This window comes from Equus caballus, chromosome 3 (assembly GCF_041296265.1).
Source record: "Equus caballus isolate H_3958 breed thoroughbred chromosome 3, TB-T2T, whole genome shotgun sequence".
Taxonomy (NCBI): Eukaryota; Metazoa; Chordata; class Mammalia; order Perissodactyla; family Equidae; genus Equus; species Equus caballus.
The window spans coordinates 35,794,227-35,814,665 of NC_091686.1; the positions used below are offsets into that span (position 1 = coordinate 35,794,227).

The 20,439-nt window shown below is 49.6% G+C and overlaps 1 protein-coding gene across 24 annotated transcripts in view; it reads right to left on the reverse strand.

The window, feature by feature from the left end:
* Nucleotides 1-20,439, reverse strand: part of ANKRD11 (ankyrin repeat domain containing 11) — a 213,756-nt gene that overhangs the window by 41,941 nt on the left and 151,376 nt on the right. For 17 of the 24 annotated variants that reach the window (XM_023637521.2, XM_023637517.2, XM_023637513.2 and 14 more), the window contains one exon: nucleotides 2,338-2,482. In XM_023637521.2, coding sequence (XP_023493289.1) covers nucleotides 2,338-2,424 — 87 coding nt within the window. In that variant the 5' untranslated portion in view covers nucleotides 2,425-2,482. Of the gene's footprint in view, nucleotides 1-2,337; nucleotides 2,486-20,439 lie in introns of all 24 variants that reach the window. The other 7 variants (XM_023637514.2, XM_070263188.1, XM_023637519.2 and 4 more) reach the window with 1 other exon arrangement.

Genomic DNA, 20,439 nt, shown 5'->3' on the forward strand with positions numbered 1-20,439 from the left:
TAAAAGAAAACAACTCACACTGGCCTAGAAGGAGCTTGTGTTAGAAGGCACGTGGGAGGCCTGCCCACTGCCCCTGGATGGGGCGCCCCAAGGCCTGCGCAGCTGCCACTGCTGAGGCAGGCGCTGAGCCATGGGCCTTGCGCCGGGCTGGCCTTGGCGGGGAATCCTTAGGGCAGGCTCAGCCCCTATTCCTCCTTGTGGAGATCTGAGCATGGGGATAGTGGTCTGAAGCTCCCAAGGAGCCCGTCTAGAGGCAGGAAAGTAGCTGGAGTGGGTTGCATGGGGCCTCCACCACAGGAGAGAGGCGACAAGGGGCTCTCCTGGCCTGCATCCAGAGCTCTGCATAGACCTGGGGACCAGGACTCCAATGGTCCTGGACCGAGTTCTTGGTCCAGGACTCCAGGGGTGGTTGGCCTATTCAGTGCGAAAGCATCCCAATACTCTCGGCACTTCACCACCAGAGCGGGAATTACCAAGTTCACCCAGGGCGTGTCTGCCCCACTGGCTCCAACTCCTCATGGGCACAGCAGCACACGCCCACCCCAGCTACACCCAGACCCTCGCAGGCCTTGCAGACCCGTGCACCTCTCCCATGCACGCTCATCCTGCCTACGGTTCCACACTGCAGCTCCTACCTGTTCCTGCACATGGCACAAGGCCTAGAGGACGGAGCAAGTGGGTGAGGACACACTGACACAACTGCCCAGACATGAGGGTCTCTGAGGCCCACCTGGTCATTCTGACAAGCACCTAAGCACACCTATGTTCATGAACTGCTTCACAGTTAACCTAAACTAAATGAACTACATGGCTCAGCTCCCTAATTTTCTCACATGGAAAACACACTAACCTCACAGCTTACCAAACCCAGCATCACCAGACATAGGGGCACAAACTCACACAGCAGCCGCAGCAGCAGGAAGCACCAACAGAGATAGCACAAACAGCAGGTGGGGGCTTCCACTCAGACCCAACTGCCAGGAGGGACAGGGCCTGGCGGGAGGGCAGGACAGGCAAGCAGGGACAGCGGCCAGGTGCCCCCTGAGCACTGAGGCCTGGAGCCAAAGTCAAGGAGGCAGGGAAAGGGGCAAGACTGAAGGGTGGTGATGGCAGGGCAGTGCCATCGCCTGGGCAATCCAGCACTGGCATCTCACCTCACCAGCAACTGCACGAGACGCTCCTGTTCCTGCTGTGGAGATGAGTTAGCAGGGCAGATAACTGACGCGTTCATGGTCACCATGGACTGGGCACCCCTAAGACCAGTGTCACCCCACGGCACTGCAGGACAGGAAGTGCATCCCCCGAGCCCAGTGTCACCCCACGGCACTGCAGGACAGGAAGTGCGTCCCCCGAGCCCAGTGTCACCCCACGGCACTGCAGGACAGGAAGTGCGTCCCCCGAGCCCAGTGTCACCCCACGGCACTGCAGGACAGGAAGCGCGTCCCCCGAGCCCAGCATTAACAGCACACAAATAAGACAAGGTGATTTAGATTTACGTCCCATTTTCCAATTCACATTGAGAACAAGCCAAATTGGAAGTAAAATTATCCAGCAGTGTTTCTAGTCAAGATAACTCAAATATGATTAAATGTCAAATTCGGTCTCACTGAAACCACGACAGGAATCCTGTGGTCCTAGGGGACAGAAACATGAGGCCAAACCAAGGTGAACTCAGACAGTAATTTCTGTCCATAAACCTCTTATTTAAAATTTAACTTTGGTCCCCAAACAATAAACACACCCTTAAAGGAAGCAAGACCTGTCTGGCAACATCACTCCTCTCCACATCCCCCAGCCAACGGGACCTTCTCCATGCTGGCTGTAGAGGACACCACAAGGATGGGGCTGAGAAGACACATGACTCCAGTGGAGTGAGGGACACCCAGAGCAGGCAATGCTACACTCTAGCCTTTCTCCTGGGCTAGACACAGCGCTGTACTAAGGAGAGATGAGTGAGGAAGAGACGGGAGAAGGAGGAGGAGAGGGGAGGAGGAGAGGGGAAGAGGGAAGGAGGGGGAGGGGGAGAGGAGGGAAAGAGGAGAGGAGGGGGAGGGGGAGGAGGGAAAAGAGGAGGAGGGGCAAGGAAAGGAGGGATAGGGGGAGGAAGAGGAGGGGGAGGAAAGGGAGAAGGGAGGCCAGGAAGAGGGGGTGGAGAGGAGGAGGGAATGAGAGGGGAGGAGGAGGAGGAGATAGGAGGAGGAGGGGAGAGGGGAGGGGGGGAGCGGAGAGGGGAGGAGAAGAAGGAGGGGAGAGGGGAGGGGGGAGCAGAGAGGGGAGGAGGGGAGAGAGGAGGAGAGGAGGAGAGGAGGAGAAGAGGAGTAGAGTCAGACATGTTACCTTTTTCCCCGTTTGTTTCTCCACCATGTCGTTGCTGAGAGGAAATTCTTCTTGCTGTGGTGTTTTAGAACACCCACCCTTGGGCATCGTTCTTCTCCCCTCACTTGATCTTCATTTATACGGCCATTGCTTCATCATCAACCGTCTGCTTCAAAAGAGAGGACACAGAGGGTTAAGATTTGTTGAACTCAAACAAAACTCAGACAATCTCAAACTCACATAACAGAACGGAGTGAACGGAACCAACTTTCTGTCTAGGGCCACCCAGGAAGGGACCTCTCAGGATGCACCAGTGAGGTGGTCAACCCCAGCAGGAATGTCTATACTCCACAAGGAAGAACATGGTGGGGCAAGCATTTCACAGATGCAGACAGGATCGGCCTGCAGAGGTAATGCCATGTTTCTGGGAAGTGATGGCCAGCACCTTGGATCTCAGAGTGCACACTGGTTCCCAGTGGCTCCAGCCTTGCTCCACACATGCTCTGCAGCAGCCCCCACCCCTCCCTTCCCCATGGGCAAGGTCACACCCCTAGGTGCAGTGCCTCGGCCCTCAGGTCTGGTGTATCATGGCCACCACCTTCTCAGGCATAGTCTCAATACCAACTCACCACCTGGGAAAGCAATTCCCTATCCACATTGCACTCCCAGACAGAAGGTCAGGACGAGAATCATTCTGCTTTTCAAAAAGCACCAAGCACACCCAATTCCCCAACTTCCCTGAATAAAATGTTTAGAAGGCAGCCATGTGACATCTCTGAGGGAGTCCTCAAAGGAGGTCCAGACAGCTCTGGTGCCCCATTCCTACCCACTGAGCCAGACCCTGCACATGGGCCTGAGGCCCCAGCCCCTGCATTTCCCAGGAAATCCCAGGACATATGCTGCATTACTCAGTTTTTTACTTACTTTATTTTTTCATGTTTGGATATCTTCACAAGTTTGCTGTCTGGGTCGAGACTGCCCCTCCCAGGGCCAGTCCTTTTTTAGAGACAGTCAAGGGCTCCCGAAGTGGACATGCCTTTCACAGGAAAACCACCCACCACCCTCTACCTCACTCTCAGACACAAGCCAATCACTTCCTCAAAGGTAAACCATCCCAGCCTGCAGGCAAGTGGAGACCACCCTACAGCCCAGCCCTCAGAGGTACTCAAGCTGCTCCCCCTGCCCTGCCTTTCCTGCAGAAGCTCCCTAAAAGGTTCTGGCCAAGGCTCTCCTCTCGCTCCTGTCTGCTGCCTCCTGACTGCCCTGGTGCTTCCCCAGTGGCCCTGCAGAGCACAACGTGCCCTCTCTCTGGGAGGGCCTGAGTGGACACTCCTAGAAGACAGCCTCCTCTCCATCTTCCAGCCCTCCACGTTTGTTCCATGCATCTTGCCCAAGGTGTGAGGTGCACTTGGCAGGAGAAGCAGGAAAAAGTACATCTACTTCCACCTTCCTGAAAGTGCCCTCCTCGTCACACCTTACTTTCATCATCAGAGTTAGAAAACATTTTATACAAATACAACACGCGCACTGCTTCATCTCCCCTTCCCATAGTAACGCCCTGTGTGCTGTGCCATCTTGGATGAGTATTGTCTGTAACGGACTGACCTGGAATTCAACAGCCTCCATCACATATGAAGAGCAATTCTGTAAGCGGCACTCCTGCCTCCTTCCACCTGCTCTCTGCACGCTCAAGACCAATGTGCCCTTCACCACACCTTCTGGAGGTCCAGTCTTATTTTTCCATATTAACTGATAAAATCTCACAGAGTATCCTCTTGGTACTTAACTGACCCAAGAACATATCTAAGTTCATTTTGGGGAGCAGGACAAAGCTGACCAATTCCATTCACTTCCTCCCCTGTACACAATGCAGGTGGACTGGGTATTTCCATCCACATGCTCCAATGGCTGAGGCCACAAATGACACTTTCTGTCTCTACTTGAAACTATGAATTGTACATTCTCTTCCAATTTTCTACTACAAAACTGGAACATCTCAGCCTGGAGGAATGGCATCTCAGAGCCTGACGCAGGGACAGCTGTAGAAACTCACGGCATCAGCAATGTTTCAGCAGAAATTTAAAGATTATCCAGAAGTTAAATGTCTAAAAAGTGTTGACTGTCTGCTCTCATGATGGAAAAAATCAAGTGAACCCATCACGGAACATCCAACTCTCCTGCCCCTAGATGTGAACACAGATGAGTCTGTGCAGACCGTGCAGGAAACACTGGGAACAGCCCAGGTGTGGCTGCAATGCAGCTCCATGACTCCTGCACCGATCTCGCAGCCAGTTCATAGCATCTGGATCAGGAGGGAACACCAACAGCCACTTCACTCTGTAAACAAGTGGTCTCCCTCAGTGTCCTTGACTGGCTCTCCAGGCGGTCTCCACTCAAAGTGGAGCTCTGAGTCCTGGAACTGAAAGGCCTGCTTCCTCTTCTGACCTGCTCGGGAAAGGCAGCACTATGGCTATGGAGCAGTGCGTTTCCAGAGAAACTGCCCCCAGCCTCCAAAGCCTAACTCTCTTTAACACACCCACAGAAGCCAGGGCACAAGAGGAAGCAGTGAGGTTAGTTCTGAGCTTGCTCATCCAGGATCTCTTCAACACTCACAGCGCCCCAGGAGCAGGTGCTTTACAAATGGGTGTTACAGCTGGGCTGAGCTCTGCTCGCCACGGCTCAGGAGTGGGGACAGAGATATTTGAAAATTTGAAATTTGATATTTGAAAGTCCAGGTCGAGCCCACAAGTTGTCACCTAAAGGCTTCTCACAGAGGCCCTCAAAAGTGCCCCTACCATTTCTGAAAGTACTTTGCAGATCAAGAAGCACTACACAACGGTGCGCCTTCTGTGGTTGTCAATGCTGGCATTAACATTAACACTGAAACCTCAGGGAGTAAGTCCCTTGCTACAGAAGACACTTGCCAGTATTTTCATTTCGTGAACAATCAACAAGCTAATTCCACGCCGCCTGTCATGGAGTGAAGGCAGGCCCACATCTCACCAGGACAGCCTGAGAGACGTTATGTGTTGGCAGCTAGGAAAGTGTGCTGTTTCCTGGGCTTGCCAGTGGGCCTCACTCACTACCAAAAAGGCCACTGTCCTCAAGACATCACTCCACCCCTCCCCAAAGGACTGGGGACACCGCTGACAGGTTAGGAGTGTCACCTCGGGTATTTGGTTTTCTTTTCCATAAGACATGCTTCTTGAGCCACCTTCACGATGACAGCCGAGACCACCTAGGCCACCTCACTCCCACATCATGTTTGGACACGGTCCTTGGTTACAAAAACCTCAATGTACAGAACTAATCAGGAATATGAAGATAACCACGATACTAATTTCTCAGGACCTGGTACATCCTAGAACACTACATTCATCTCGTTCAACTCAGTCACTGAAACAGGGGTTCACAAGGGCTTTCAGCATCAAAAGGATAGAGCTCACATTTGCTGGTGATGCACTCCAGCTGAGTTTCTAGAAGGATAGCTGGACGTACTGGGCCAACCCACCCCGTGCCTCACAGGACCCGTCTGATGAGGTGCATGGCCAATGGGACCTTGGTCCACCCTGACTGTTATTGTCTCAATGACAAACCAGAGAACAGAGGCTCAGATGCACTCTCATCCTCTTCCATCTATTTGGTCATCCTGACCCTCCCAGAGGCTGCCTGGTCCCTTGGGCTCCACACCACCCTGTGCCCCTCCATCTGGTCAGCCCCTTGCTTGGCTGCACCAGCAAAGGGAATGATACAGATGAAGCAGAACCAGCAGCAAATCTCATCAGCGCCCACGACTTCTTCTGAGGCAGGGCTGATGCCACACACTGGAAGCCAGGCTCTGCAGTACTGCTCTTCTGTGGATCCTTTACACTGGGGGGCTGCCGTGACGCCCCAGGCTTCCCTGCTTAATGCTGGGCATTCACTGTTAAACTCATGAAGAGGCTGGGACCACCCAACAGAGCAGTCACAGTGAAGACAGTCTTCGTGGGTGGGGGTCCTTCCTTCTAGAAAGTTCTGAGGCTGTCTCAACTTGGGCTCCAGGGCTTTCTGATCAATGTGCTCCACAGCTCACTGGTGACCACAACCCAACAGGTGACCATCAAGCCTCCCCCAGAAGGCTGTCTTCTGGTTGTCCCTGCTCAGACCCACTGTAAGTGCAGCCTGAATCCCCTTGCTTCCAGTATCAGAAGTCCATTTTAAACTCAGGACGCTCTAGTCCACGTCAGAACGAAACACTCCACAGTGCACTGGGATGCACGCAGACTTGACGCTGAGCACCAAGACAGCAGCACCCCGGGAGACATCTGCAGAGCAGGTGAAGGTGACCGAAGACAGCATGGCCAGTCTGAGGCTTCCCTCAGTCACTGACCAGCGCCTGCATGGGGACAGGCTGTTGGATGCAGGCCCCGTTCCTGCACCCCCAAACTGATGGCAGCTGTCAGCTTCCCAGGCTGTCAGGGGCACAGAGGCCATTTGGGAAAGCATTTGAGAGAACTGGAACGGGGCGAGTTCTCTAAGGGATGCCACACACTCCCAGGAATGAAAGGCATAATGCCTACATGCTGGCTCAAGCAATCTGCCAACTGGCAGCCACATGTCAGAGCCCAAACAGAACACCACTTAGCCTGAAGGGGAACCAACAGCTGTCTGCGGCCAGGCCCCGGACCCATGGTTGCGCAGGGCTGGGGGAGGCCATCCGGCCCTGCACCTTTCCACACTGTGAATGGCACACAGCCCATGGAAGTTCCATGTGGCATCTGCCAGCAGGGTGCTGTTCCTACCTGCCCTGGGACGCTGCATCTGTGGGCTTGGAGAGACAATCTGTTCAAAGGGGCTGGCAAGACAGACGTGACAAGAGGACCCTGGACAAGGACGATGAAGTGTGTTCCCTCCCAAAGGTGCCTGGAGCAGCATTCATGTGTGAGCATCGCTGTCGTATCCAGCCCCGACCTGCACCCCATGGAGCAGATGCAGGGCCTTTGTCCTCCCTTCTCTACACACATCACACTGCAAGCCCCTCTACAAGGGCAGGAGACACAGCACATAGGACAGAGGCTCCCTCCAAGACTAAACCTGATGTAGGAGAGGTGACACTGCAATGCCCACAGTCCAATAAAAACCCTAGGAATGTTATTAGCCTGATTCTGCCTTTTCAAGTTACAAGCTAACAGCAAGAAACTATGGGGACTCTGAAGGCATTTTTACTGGCCTCATGTAGATCACAGCTGGAACTCCCATGGAAAAAGCCACAGCCAACAAATGTTCCCACAGGTGCCGTGAGCCCCACGTCCACAGGGAGGGCTTGACCCGGCCAGGCTGGAGCAGCTCTGAGAGGGAAGGCACAGTGGAGCTGGACACAGGGTCAAACGCTCCAGCGACCCTGTGCAGATCACACACACCAGCGGTCAAGGAATGCCCACCAGCCCCCAGGGCGCCTTGTTCAGCTGAGCTGTAACCACAGGAAGAGGAGAAGTGGCCCAAGATGAAGACCAGCATGAACTAGCACGCACACCAGGAGGGAGTGCAGAGAAAAGAGTCAAGAACCCACCTAACTAGCCCACTGGAGAGCCATCAGGAGGCAACAGGCCAAGAACCAAAGCAGGATGCTACAGAAAGGAAAAAAAGAATGAGAAGAAATTTTGTTTTAGTGAAGTCTAGAAAAATGCAAGGAGAGAGAATAAAAGATTCAGAAATTTTAAAATAAGAGAAAATCTAAGTTCTGGAGAACCAATTCCAAAAGCCCAGAATTATACAAAGGCAAAGACATTACCAAAGAAATAATCAAAGAAAACAGCCGAGACACGACTCTTTAAACAGAAAGACTCTGACTAAGGGCAGACAGCAGGAATGAACTGAGCCCTAACCTCACCGCCCTGCACAAACACCCCCTACGCAGACAAGAGGGCGGGGCAATGCCAGGTCCTTGTCCAGGAGGGGAGACAGGTCACATCAGAGTTCTCATTGACTCTGCGAGCATCAGGTGACAATGGAGCAAAGGTCCTAAGAACATTATTTCCCGGCTGAAACACAAAAGTCAGGCAGGCTGTCAACCAGAGGAAGGGCAAATAAAGACATTTTTGAGCATGCAGAAAGTGAAGTCCCCTCCCCAAGGAGAAGGCAGGAGGTCATACTCAGCAAACTGCAGCCCCAGGCCAAAGCCATCCTTCTTCCCGCTTGTGCAGGAACTGAGAGCCAAGAATGGGGGATATATTTTAAATCTTTGTGGGACAAAGAAAATCAAGACAGGTGAAAACTGCATGGAACTAGACTCCCTGGTCCATAAACAGAGTCTCACTGGACCACAGCCACACCCAACTGCTGTCCTGCTCTAGGCCTTCACTGCACAGAAGCAGCAGAGTGCAGAGCCCGCGGCCTCCTCTAGTGGGTGCTTCTCAGTGCTGCCCGCGGGCCCCGAGGATGCCCAGACCCCTTCCAGGGGCGTAACACTAACAGGCTACCTGCCTTTCCCATGGTGCTGACACTGCCTCACTCTAGCAGAAGGCAACGTCCTTGTGTCCCCATGCTCCTCACTGTCACACAATCACAGTAAAATAGCCAGCATCACCTATGACTGCCCTTGATAAAGCAGCAAACATTATAAATTTTATTAAATTGCAAACCTTGAATCTTGTCCTTCCAATATTCTGTGACAAGATGGAAGCCTGCGTGAAACACTTCTGCTGCTGATCTTAAGAGGAGCTTCTGCAAGTGTGTGAGCTGCTAGCTCAACTGGCTATGCGTTCCCTGAACACAAGTTTTACTTGCAAGACTCTTTCAGACAAACTAGTATTGTTACAGACTGGGTATCTGGCAGTTATTTTCTCAAAAAATGAACAAACTAGGCCTATCACTTCAAGGAAAATTAAAAGTAGTTGTGGCTAATAATAAAATTTGGGCTTTCAGATGAAATCTAAATTTTGGAAACTTGTATCCACCTCCATGAGCCTGACAACATCCCAATACTTAAAGACATTTTAATGAGATTGGTGGCGACAGAAAAAGGTTATTTATTTCTTTTTTTTGGTGAGGAAGATTGGCCCTGAGCTAACATCTGTGCCAATCTTCCTCTATTTTTTGTATATGAGATGCCACCAAAGCGTGACTTGATGAGTAGTGTATAGGTCTGCACCCGGGATCTGAACCTGAGAACCCTGGGTTACAGAGGCAGAGAGTACGGACTTAAGCACTACGCCACCGGTCTGGCCCCAAAGGTTATTTTTTAAATAAGGTGTAATGAAATATGTCAAGATTTGGAAGATCTGCATAACTTGGTGAACCATTATCTTCCAAATGACCAACGTGGGATAATACAAACACAGGGGAAAGACCTATTCACACGCAGAACACACCACAGGGACTGCAGCCCAGCACTGAAACAACAGGGTCTGCAGACTCCACGCTGCACGCATGTCAGAGATGAACCCACGCTCATGTGAGAAGGCTCCCACACGCCTCCCTTTTCCTATCACATGTCTGCGTGAGGCTGGGTCTTCTTCATACACTTTAAACAAAACAGCAGATGCAACAGAAGGAGTGCAGACGGAAGGAGGAGCATCCAGCTGTCTTTCATTTAAGCCAGATATTAAGGAGATTTGCATATGTATATAAAACAATGCTACTCTTTCTGCTAAATTTTCATCATTGATTTCTTTTGTAAAATAGTTACTTTTCAGTAAAAATTTATATGTAATACTTTATTATTTTTTTAATGAATTAAGTATTAAAAAATCATCTCAGTTACACTTTTAAAGACAATATTTCCATACAATAATTTGATAGCTATAAGCCACATATGAGAAGCTCTGTGGGGTCCTCACTAACCCTCAAGCGCGACATGGGATCCCAGCCCAAAAAGTCGGAGAACCTCTGGGAAGCACAGAGCAGAGTCAACCTTGTGGAAAGACTTGCTATGAGGAGATGACGGACCCAGAGCAGGGGAGTAGTCCCATGAAACTGTAAAATGACCACTGAGCGGAAGCCCAAACTGGCTTAAGAAAAAAAGGGGAAAAGAACTTTTTTACAAAAAGAAAGAACTCATGCAAATAAACTTAAAATTGAAAGGAAAGAACCTCAAATCACATAAATACATATTAGTAAAAAAAACAAAAGTTCAAGTCAAAGTCAAAAAGCTGAAGCAACAGTGTTAAAACATGATGCTGACACAGCACCAACAACAGAGCAGAGTCAGAAACAACCCGGTGCCTGCAGTGGACACTGACTTAGCACCAAGGGGGCACCAGAGGACAGGAGTGAAAGATGGTTCTGGTCCATCAGTGATGATGGGACAACTGGACATCCACACGGCAAAACGCGACATGATTCCCATCTTACACTACACACAGATATCAATTCCAGACGGACTGCAGATATAAATGTAAAAGGCACAGCCATTAAGCTACCAGACAACAGCAGAAGAGCATCTTCACAATTTCAAGGTAAAGAAAGACCTTTTAAATCAGCAACACTGCCATAAAGGAAAAGTCTGAAAATTCTGACACTTTAAAAGTAACACATTTTTAAAGGTCACCTTCCCATAAAGGAGAAGAGAATATTTCCTACACATATAACTGACAAAAGCTCTTATCCAGAATATATAGACCTCCAACAAATTGGTAAGAAAATGACAAACCATCCAATACAAAAGTGGATGTGAGACTCAGGCATTCACAAAAGAGGGAATTCAAAAGTCCAGTAAGTAGATTAAAAAGTTAGCAACTTCTTTAAGAATTAAGGAAATGCAAACAAAAATTAAAAGAAGATACCAAGCATCAGTGAAGACTGAGAGCAAAGGACACGGAACTGAGGCAGGAGCCTGGCACTGTCTCCTCAAAGTGAACATCAGTATGTCCCATAACCCAACAGTTTCATGCTAGGCAGGCACCCAAAAGAAGGGCAAGCACAAAGGCCCCAGGACACATGTCCAAGAATGTGCCCCCAGCAATGTGTATGAGCAGCCCAAGTGGTGGCACGATGCTATGACACTGACATGGGTATGCACCGCAGTGAAGACAGTCTCATAAACAATGTCGAGAACAATACACATTACATATTGACATGGATTTCTGAAAGCACTGAATGACAGTGCTCAGGGATGCATGCCCATGTGAGGAGACCACCTGAAAGTAAAGAAGGATTGTCAGGGAAGTCTGGGGACCTGGGGGTGGGTTGGGGATTGGAGATCCTGACTGAGAGGCTGACCAGAGGGGGTTTCTCAGTAAAGGTTATACACCTGTGTTCTCTGTGATAAGTGAACTGTACATTTTACTTTGCGGACTTTGGGGGTTATGTGACATTTCACAATAAATAAAATTTTAAAAGCTAGATACGTTCACAACATGGCACACACTCCACTCTGGCAGCACTTTAGGAAGCAGAAGGTTGATTATCTGACCCTGTTGCAAGACCAGCCTCTCTTCAAGTGGCCCCGACCCCTAGGAAGGGACAGTGGCCCCATCACTCTATGTGGCCCTGTTGAGAACCACAGCTATGCAGACATCCTGGGAGAGCAGCTCAAGGCTCCTCAACATTTGGAGTGAACCCAAAGGATGTGCAAAGCATAGAACAAGCAACTTGTAACGGCAGAACAGAATGCAAACCAAAAACCTTGATAAACTGGAGGTAAACACAGCTCTCAGAAGGTGGGAGGGAAGAGGGGTTGAGAAAGCAGAGCAGGAGAAACACGGTCTTACACAGAAAGAGTGAAGATACAGACCAGACGTGGCAAAAGAGAAGAGAAAGGTTGGCACATGCTTCAAAGGCAAACAACAAACAAGTAAAAATAACAGTGGTGTGCAGGAGGGGTGAGTCTGAACTCTCCTCTCAGGCTGCTCCACAAGCCTAAGTGCAGAAAAAGATCAGAAAGAGGATCCAGGTGCCCCTGTGCCTTATGCCCTCAAAGAAGGGATTGTGGAGGACCCTACAGCATTCATGTTTCCATCACCTTGCAACCCAGATGTCCCACTGCCAGATCTGCCCCAAGACGCACAGACACGGACAGGAGAAGGTGGGCACAGGATGATTCACAGCAGGGCTACCTGGAGAAGCCCTGGGACACAAGGTCCACCCACTAGGTGCTACTCGGGGCATGCAGTATTTCTACACCATGGAGCAGAACAACGGGGATTCCTATGGAGCAACCTCCACGGGATCATCAAGGGCAGAGGGCAGCTTGGGAGAGGTGGGGATGGCTATGCTTGTTTTAACAAAAGCAGAATATGCAAGGCTGGTTCAATATCCAAAAATCAATCAATGCAATGCACCACATCAACAGGCTGAAAAGGAAAAATCACATAATCCTAACAATTGATGCAGAAAAATTATCTAACACAATCCAACACTCAGGATAAAAACTCTCAGCACAACAGGAGTACAGGGGAGTATCCTCAACGTGATAAGGAACATCTCCAACAGCCTATAGCTAACATCACTCTTATCAGAGAAAACCTGAACGCTTTCTCCCTAACGTGCGGAACAGGCGAGGATGCAAGGATGTCCCCTCCCACCACTGGACATCAGACTGGAAGTTCTAGTCAGGACAATAAGGCAAGAAAAGGAAATAAAAAGACATACAGATTGGAAAGGAAGAAACAAAATAAAACTTTGTATGTGATGATAACGTGACTATCTAGAAAACTGCAAGGCATCTACCAAAAACTCCTAGAGATAATGAATACCAGATCAACACACAAAAATCCACTCTTTTTCTACAAACTAGCAACGAACATGTGGAAACAGAAATACAAACACAATACGATTTACCATTGCTCCAAATAAAAATGAAATACTTACATATAAATCTAAAAAACAAAAAAACCTATAAAAATTTTAGAAAAAAATGTAGGAGAAAATCTTCAAGACCTAGAGCTAGGCAAGGAATTCTCAGATGTGACACCAAAAGTACAATTGACAAAAGAAAGACCTGATAAACTATCTCAACAAAACTATAACCGTCTGCTCCTTGAAAGACCGAGTGTAGAAGGTGAAGAGACAGTCAGATGGAGGAGGATCGGCACGCAGAATAAACACTAGAACAACAATTCACCACACACGATCAGTCAGAGCACAGACACAAGACACTGCACCACAGCAGAGAGGAGAGCTGGCTATGGGAACTGGGGCGCGCAGAGCGGATCACCTGCCAGGGCGTTTCCAAAATCAGAGTCAATCAGAGCCGGCATGCTTTAGCATGATGAACAGCCATTTTAAAAAGCAAAATAACACAAGAGAAATGATCTCATGCACTGTCTCGCTAAGAAAGATGATTTTGTGAACATGCTCCAGGGTGTGTGGAGTGTGTGTTGAGGGGAGAGATGGAGACTGCCTTTCTCACCATGGGAAGCTGTCAGGACATTTCAGAAACAATGGCCTAACTGGTTAACCCAAGGTTTGTGGTCAGATATATCTAGGTTTCTCAAACTATAAAATATGGAAATGAACCATTCTCATATTACGAGCTTAGGATAACATCTGACACCTCGCCCAGAGCTCAATCAATGATCCTTAACTACTCTTCTCTGAAGGCTAGGGAGGGTGGGTCTGAAGATGGAGACCCTAGGAAGCATGTTACTAATGCTGGAAACCTCTGAAGGTGGCATTCATCTAGGGCACTCAGTGGGATGTTCTCAACGCTTCTCTTGAAGACACTCTGTTATCTGGAGTTCAGTTCTACTGCTGTGCGCCTCCTCCTCCTCTGAAGGAGCCATCTCCTCTCGTTGTTGCTTTACTCCTAACAAAGGGTGAGGTCCTGCCACTTCCAACTGCAGGCTGGCCAAGAGCCACACTGATGCAAACTCATGAAAAGATGCGCCACCCAGGCCAGCGGCTGAGCACTCAGCAGGCTGTGAGGTCCCTGGGAGAAGCAGCCAGGGCTTATGGGCCAGGACCTGACCTGGGAGAAAGGAGTGTTGGCACAGGCCCTGCCCATGTTCCACTGCAGGTGGACGTGGCCTGGATGCCATTCTAGACACGCCCCAACTGACATGTGTGCACAGGCCATCTTTCACAATCACACCGACTTGTGAAAAACCTGCAAACAGCCCAAATATCCCCCATCAAGAGAACAGACAGACTGTGGTGGTACCGTGACAGCACACTGTGTGATTAAGGTTCCTATGGTACCAGAAGTCAGAATGGAAGTGATGGGGGGATGGACAATTGTCTTCCTTTCGGTGGTCACACAGATGTATGTAACGAGCAACCCATCCTTAAGCACACATAAGGTGGGTGCCATTTCCTGCACCACTGTTGACACATGAGGGCTTTGCATTTAGGGGTCTCTGCTACCCTGGAGCTTCAGATGAGACTGGCTGTTCCACTGAGGTCCTACGCCTGATACACAGCATACTGGCCACCCACTACCCTACCTGCCACACCACACCTCTGAAAGCCTCTGTGCCACCTCAATACCCAGAAGCAGAACAGCAGGTGACATTACCTCGGCGTGCAGCCCTGTCTGTGAAACCCCTCGCACACATAGGCTCAGGGGTGAGGTGCCCCTCCCCTACACCTTAGCTGGGGCTTGCAGAGCAGCAGCAAGTCTTCACTCAGGCCCGCTACCCTCATGTGTATTTGATCATTTCACCCAAGAGCACTTCTGAGTCTCCTCCAGGCCTGTGCTTCCACAGGGTGGTGAGCAGACATACAGAGGCTGGTGGCAGGACACGGCCTTGGCTGATGCATTGCTGTGAACACAACTGTAAGGCATGCTTCAGTCGCCCAATGACACTCACAGGTAGATCTTTTATTAGAGATTCTAAATTAAGAAGTGATGGCTGCCATCACAGGAAATTCGACTTAGACACCTTTCCTGCGAGTTGGTTCAAAAAAGCTTTAATGGTTACTTTGCTGATGGGCTTTTCACCATGAGACCACGCAGCCAGGAGAACTGAGGACTCAGAACCACTGTCCTCAGGGGCAGTGAAGGCCCAGGGCCAAGGCAAGGGCAGGTGCCCAGGAAACACTCATTGAATAAACACACACCCTTCAAGACGGGATCACCAGGCCTCTGCGTAGAAATCGCTGACATGCCTGCATTCCCTGAGACTTTCCCACAAGGTTCAGATAATAACCACTGCCTCTGTAACACTGGTGGGAACCCGGAAATTCCACGAGATATGAGGTGCCTGCCTACAAGAGGTGCCTTCTAAGGAAGGGGAAAGGAAGAAGCCACCGCCCGCTGAAGCAGCTGCTGGAACACAGCGTGTCCTCGAGGTCCTTCTGGGGTGTAGCTGACACGTCCCTGCGATGCATCCCACTCTGGACAACTATCAACACTTTTGTGCCACTGCCAGGATGGTCTGACTGTATGGCAGGACAAAGCAAAGGAGAGATGACAAAAGGGTCTTGTACAAGTAAAACATTTTAGACATAAAGGAACATCTTCCCATGAGAAAACAACTGCAAATACCAAACAGAGCAGACCAGGGTGAAGACAGCATGCAGAGCATCACCCTCGGTGTGATGAGCAGCTCGGATTCTCCATCCACAGGCCACACACAGTGAGGGCCAAGGGTTCATCTGGAGCACTCACACAGTGTTCTGCTACACAATATACTAGCACGTTTCAGACAATTCTTACAGAAACAACGCATATGTCTCCTCCCTCTTTCAGCCTCAGTTGGGTGTGCTGACATAGGCAGCTCTGAGCACATGGCCATTTCAGGAAATCCAGGACTCCAAGTGGCCTGTCCTGCAGCCCCATGCCCCACAGTGGCATTTCCACCTCACCACCTTGTCCATGTCTCCACGCCCTGTCTTCAGACCTACATTCCTGCACTGGCGTCTTGGCAGAGACAAGAGGCAGTTAGGATGCACATCTACAGGAAACTGCCACTATCTGCAGAAAGGCTGCCCCACGCACATCCTGACCAAGAGCACCAGGGTGCCCAGTCCCCCACCCTTGCCAAAACTACTTTTAAAAAAGATTAACATCAACCTACTGGGCCCACATGATCATACTGGTGTACATGGCTGCCTGTCCATGTACATCTTTTCCCGTCTGACCATCTGCGCCCCTCAGTCAGTCATCTGCTTTGCAGGTGCTGGCTGTGTTCTCCTGTGAGCAGGTATGGTGCTTCCAGGTGGCATGCATTTTTTCATCTTAGTAGTTACATATTGACTTAGAGTGTATTAAGAAAGAGACTGTTACTCAGAGCAAGCCTAAGAGAGCGAGTGAGTGAGTCAGTTCAAGGGCATCACAGGCCAAGTGGTACGTAAAACGGGCCTGAGTCACACAAGTGGGACTTAACCATAGGAACCACACGACGCTTATTCCTTGCACCTTTGTTCTCACCCAGCTAGCGTGAGCCTGGACCTGTGCTCAACCATGTGTTGAATCCCAGCCTGTGAGACACACCTGCTGAGTGCATGCCCTGTCTTCCCAAGCTCACTGTCACACGCAGGACACATCGAATGCAGCCATGAGTGACCTCCTGGCACACCAGTGTCGCCACATCACTCCACCGTGTCCATCACAGGACACTAAGGCCTGTCTGGCTGTCAGGACACACAGTGCAGATGATGCCCCCAGATACATCCTTTGCTGGGCTGGGGTGGGCACCTCTGCAGCCCCCACAACATGCCTCTCCCCTGCAGCCCAGCACATCCATCTGTCCATGCCAGGCATCATCAAGGCCACTCACCCTGTCCACATGCTGCTCCAAATGGCCGCACCCTGTCTGACTCTTCCTTCAGTGCCACACGGCAATGTTCCCCAGGACAAAACTCAAACCAGGATAATCATCTGTTTACAGGGGATCTTGACAAATGCTGACTGGCTGCCAAACTAAAACATGAGTTTGAAAAGGACCTGTCTGTATTGGAAATACTGTATTCACAATACTCTTTGGTTTTCTAAAACAAAAGGTCCTGTGCAGAAAAGCTACCAAAAAAACTACCCTCTTTGCATTCCTTATGTTGCAAGAATCACTGGGTAAAATAATAATTTCCCTGTTTTAACTGCAAGTTTTGTTAAGTGGATGCTTGGAACAAAACATGCCTAATTTGTAACAACAAAATCATCCAGAAATAAACCCATAATGAAGCCACCTCCTGCCCCTCAAAGTCACTGTCGACTGGCCAGACTTGTCCTGTCCTAGATCACCAGAACAGGGCTAGGCATGAACCTGGCTGAATGTTTAGGGCACACAGAGGCTGACAAGCTGGATGGCCACAGAAAGTGCTTGCAGAAGAGGCCACAGCCCTGCTGCCTCCTGGCTGCTGACAGCGTGGTGGGTGGGAGTGGCTGTGTTGCACGAGTGTGTGCATAGAGTCCTGCGATGCAATGGGAGTCTCATGTTTCCTTAGGAACCCTACAGGCAGATCTTCTGGTTCTCCCAGCCCTTCCTGAGGCTCTGGCTTCACTGGCCGCAGCCTGAAATAACAGAAATCTCAGTCCAGGACTACTCACCTTGATCAACCTCCTTCTTGGTCCAGAACTGCTGACCCTTGCAAAATCAAACAAAAAGCTTCTCCTGGATGAGACAGCAAAGTATCTGAAGAAATTACGTTATTTTCTCCATATTAAGAGGGCATTAATGGAGAGAATATATTTAAAATACATTTACCCAAATACCTTACTTCCTGTAGAAAGGAGCAAAGCAGCCTTATGTGTAACAGCCATAAACAACCAAATGTCCACCCACAGATGGGCAGATAAGCGAGCTGTGCAGTGATCAGATCACGGGAGACAACTCAGCAATAAAAAAAAAAATGGACTACTGTGCACACACCATCATGGGTGAATCCCAAAGAGAACGTGCAGAGGGAGCGAACCCAGACACCCATGGGGCGTCCGTGTCTGCTAACAGTTTAACTCTGTTTAGATGAAGGCCCAGAACAGGCAACGCTTTGCCACAGCGAGAGGAATCCACCACGAGGCATGGGAGGGCTGACTGCAAAGGGGCTCACAGTCTCCCAGGTCTCTATCTTGGAGGGGTGGGAGTTATTTGGATGTATGCATTCACACTCAAACTGTACACTTAAAACTCGTGCAGTTTATTCATGTCTAAATTATACCTAAATTTAAAAAGAGAAAAAATATACATTTACCTCAAGAAAGCATCAGTAGTGGGTTGAATGGTAGGCCCCATCCCAAAAGATATACCCACAAGGTACCTGTGAATGTGATGCTGTTTGGGAAAAGGGTCTGCGCATGTGTAACTAAGTGAATCTCGAGATGAAGTCATCCTGGATCATCCGGGCAGACCCTAAATCTAATGACAGTATCCTTATAGAGAAGGGAGAGGAAGATGAGGAAAGGAGGCGGCCAGGTGAAGTCAGAGAAGAGACTGGAGGGATGCGGTGACAAGCCAAGGAATGCCAGGAGCCACTGGAAGCTGGAAGAGGCCAAGGAGAACTCTGCCCAGGAGGCTTTGGAGGGAGCACGGCCCTGCCAGCACCTCAATTTGAGAATTCTGGCCTCCAGAACTGGGAGACTGCATTTCTGTTGTCTAAGCCCCCCAGTGTGTGGTTAAATATCACAGCAGCCCTAGGAACTAACACAACATCTGTGCATAATAAAGAAACTCGTGGATTGTCCTATGACTGACCACTTGCTTCCTAAAGCCAAGAAGGATGGCTTCTCCCCTGTGTCCTCAGGCCTCAGTGACATCACCGATGTGGTACGCAGCAGCTCATACTGCCGGCCAGCAGAGGCTGCACTCTGGCTCTCCGTCTTACTCAGTATGACCCCTCAGACCCCTGGAGTAAGGTGGCACACCAGTCTCTGGGGTCACCTCCACCCAGAGGAACAGCCCCAGGCCTGGAGTGCTGACTGCTCCTCTTAACCATAGCAGCCGACTCTGAATGTGGCTATTCTCTGCCAAGGAGCAGAAACTGGGCTTTGTTTACAGTAAACTGAAAAAGGTCTCAGCTGAGCCCAAAAATGAGGCTGGCAGGCACTTGCTGCCCCTCTCTGGAGAAGGGGAATTGCTGGTCAGGGACCCAGACAGGCCCTCACCCCAGCTCAGACCAGGGCTAACAAGCGGTGGTGCTCATACTCCCTGCCAGGGCTGGGCCCATCCAGGAGCTAGGAACAGTTTTCACATCTGTAAATGGTTATACAAATACCTACATAATATCCTCCTCAACAGTGCCACTTAGGCTGCAAAACCTGAAATATTTGTTACCTGGCCCTTTAAGAGAAAGATTGCTGGGGCCAGCTGGGGCCAGCTGGTGGCACAATGGTTAAGTTTCAGCGATCCACTTTGGGAGCCCAGTGTTGGTAGGTTCAGATCCCAGGCACGGACCTACACGCTGCTTATCAAGCCATGCTGTGGTGGCATCTCACATACAAAATAGGAACACTGGCACAGATGCTACCTCAGAGCCAATCTTCCTCAAGCAAAAAGAGAAAGACTGGCAACAGATGTTAACTCAGAACCAATTTTCCTCACCAAAAAAAGGAAAGAGGAAAAAAAAAAGATTGCCAACCCCAAGCAGCTCTGTGTCCAAGCAGTTAAGTTCATGGACTCCACTTCAGCAGCCCAGAGTTTCACTGGTTCGGATCCTGGGCAATGATGTAGCACTGCTCATCGAGCCATGCTGAGGTGGTGTCCCACAGAGAAGAACTAGAAGGACCTACAACTAGAATACACAACTATGTACTGGGGGGATCTGGGAGAAGAAGAAAAAAGAAAGAGGAAGATTGGCAACAGATGTTAAAAAAAAAAGACTGCCAACCTCTACACCAGACAAACGTGCCTAACAGGACAGGTCATGGACAGAATCCTCATTTCCACAAGATAGCTCTAAGGTCTACTGAAATGGAAAGGTAGAGACTGATGGGGAAAAACAGGCTATAAAATAGGATGATCTCATTTTTGCTACAAATAGAAAATATATAAAATATAATTTACCTATGAAACAAGAATCCAGAAGCTATCAGCACTGGTAATCTGAGCAGTAGGAATGTGTTTTTTAGAAAGTTTTACTTGTGTTTTCTAAGTTTTTACCATGTACATATATTGTTTCTATAATCTGATTACAGAAAAAAAAATAGAATGTCACTGTGCACTAACACTTTCTGTTACATTTCATGTTTTACTAATCATTTAGCTTACATGATCTGGATAAAACCCTATGAGGTAAGTAGGATGTCTACTTCACAGGTGAAAAACTGGAAGT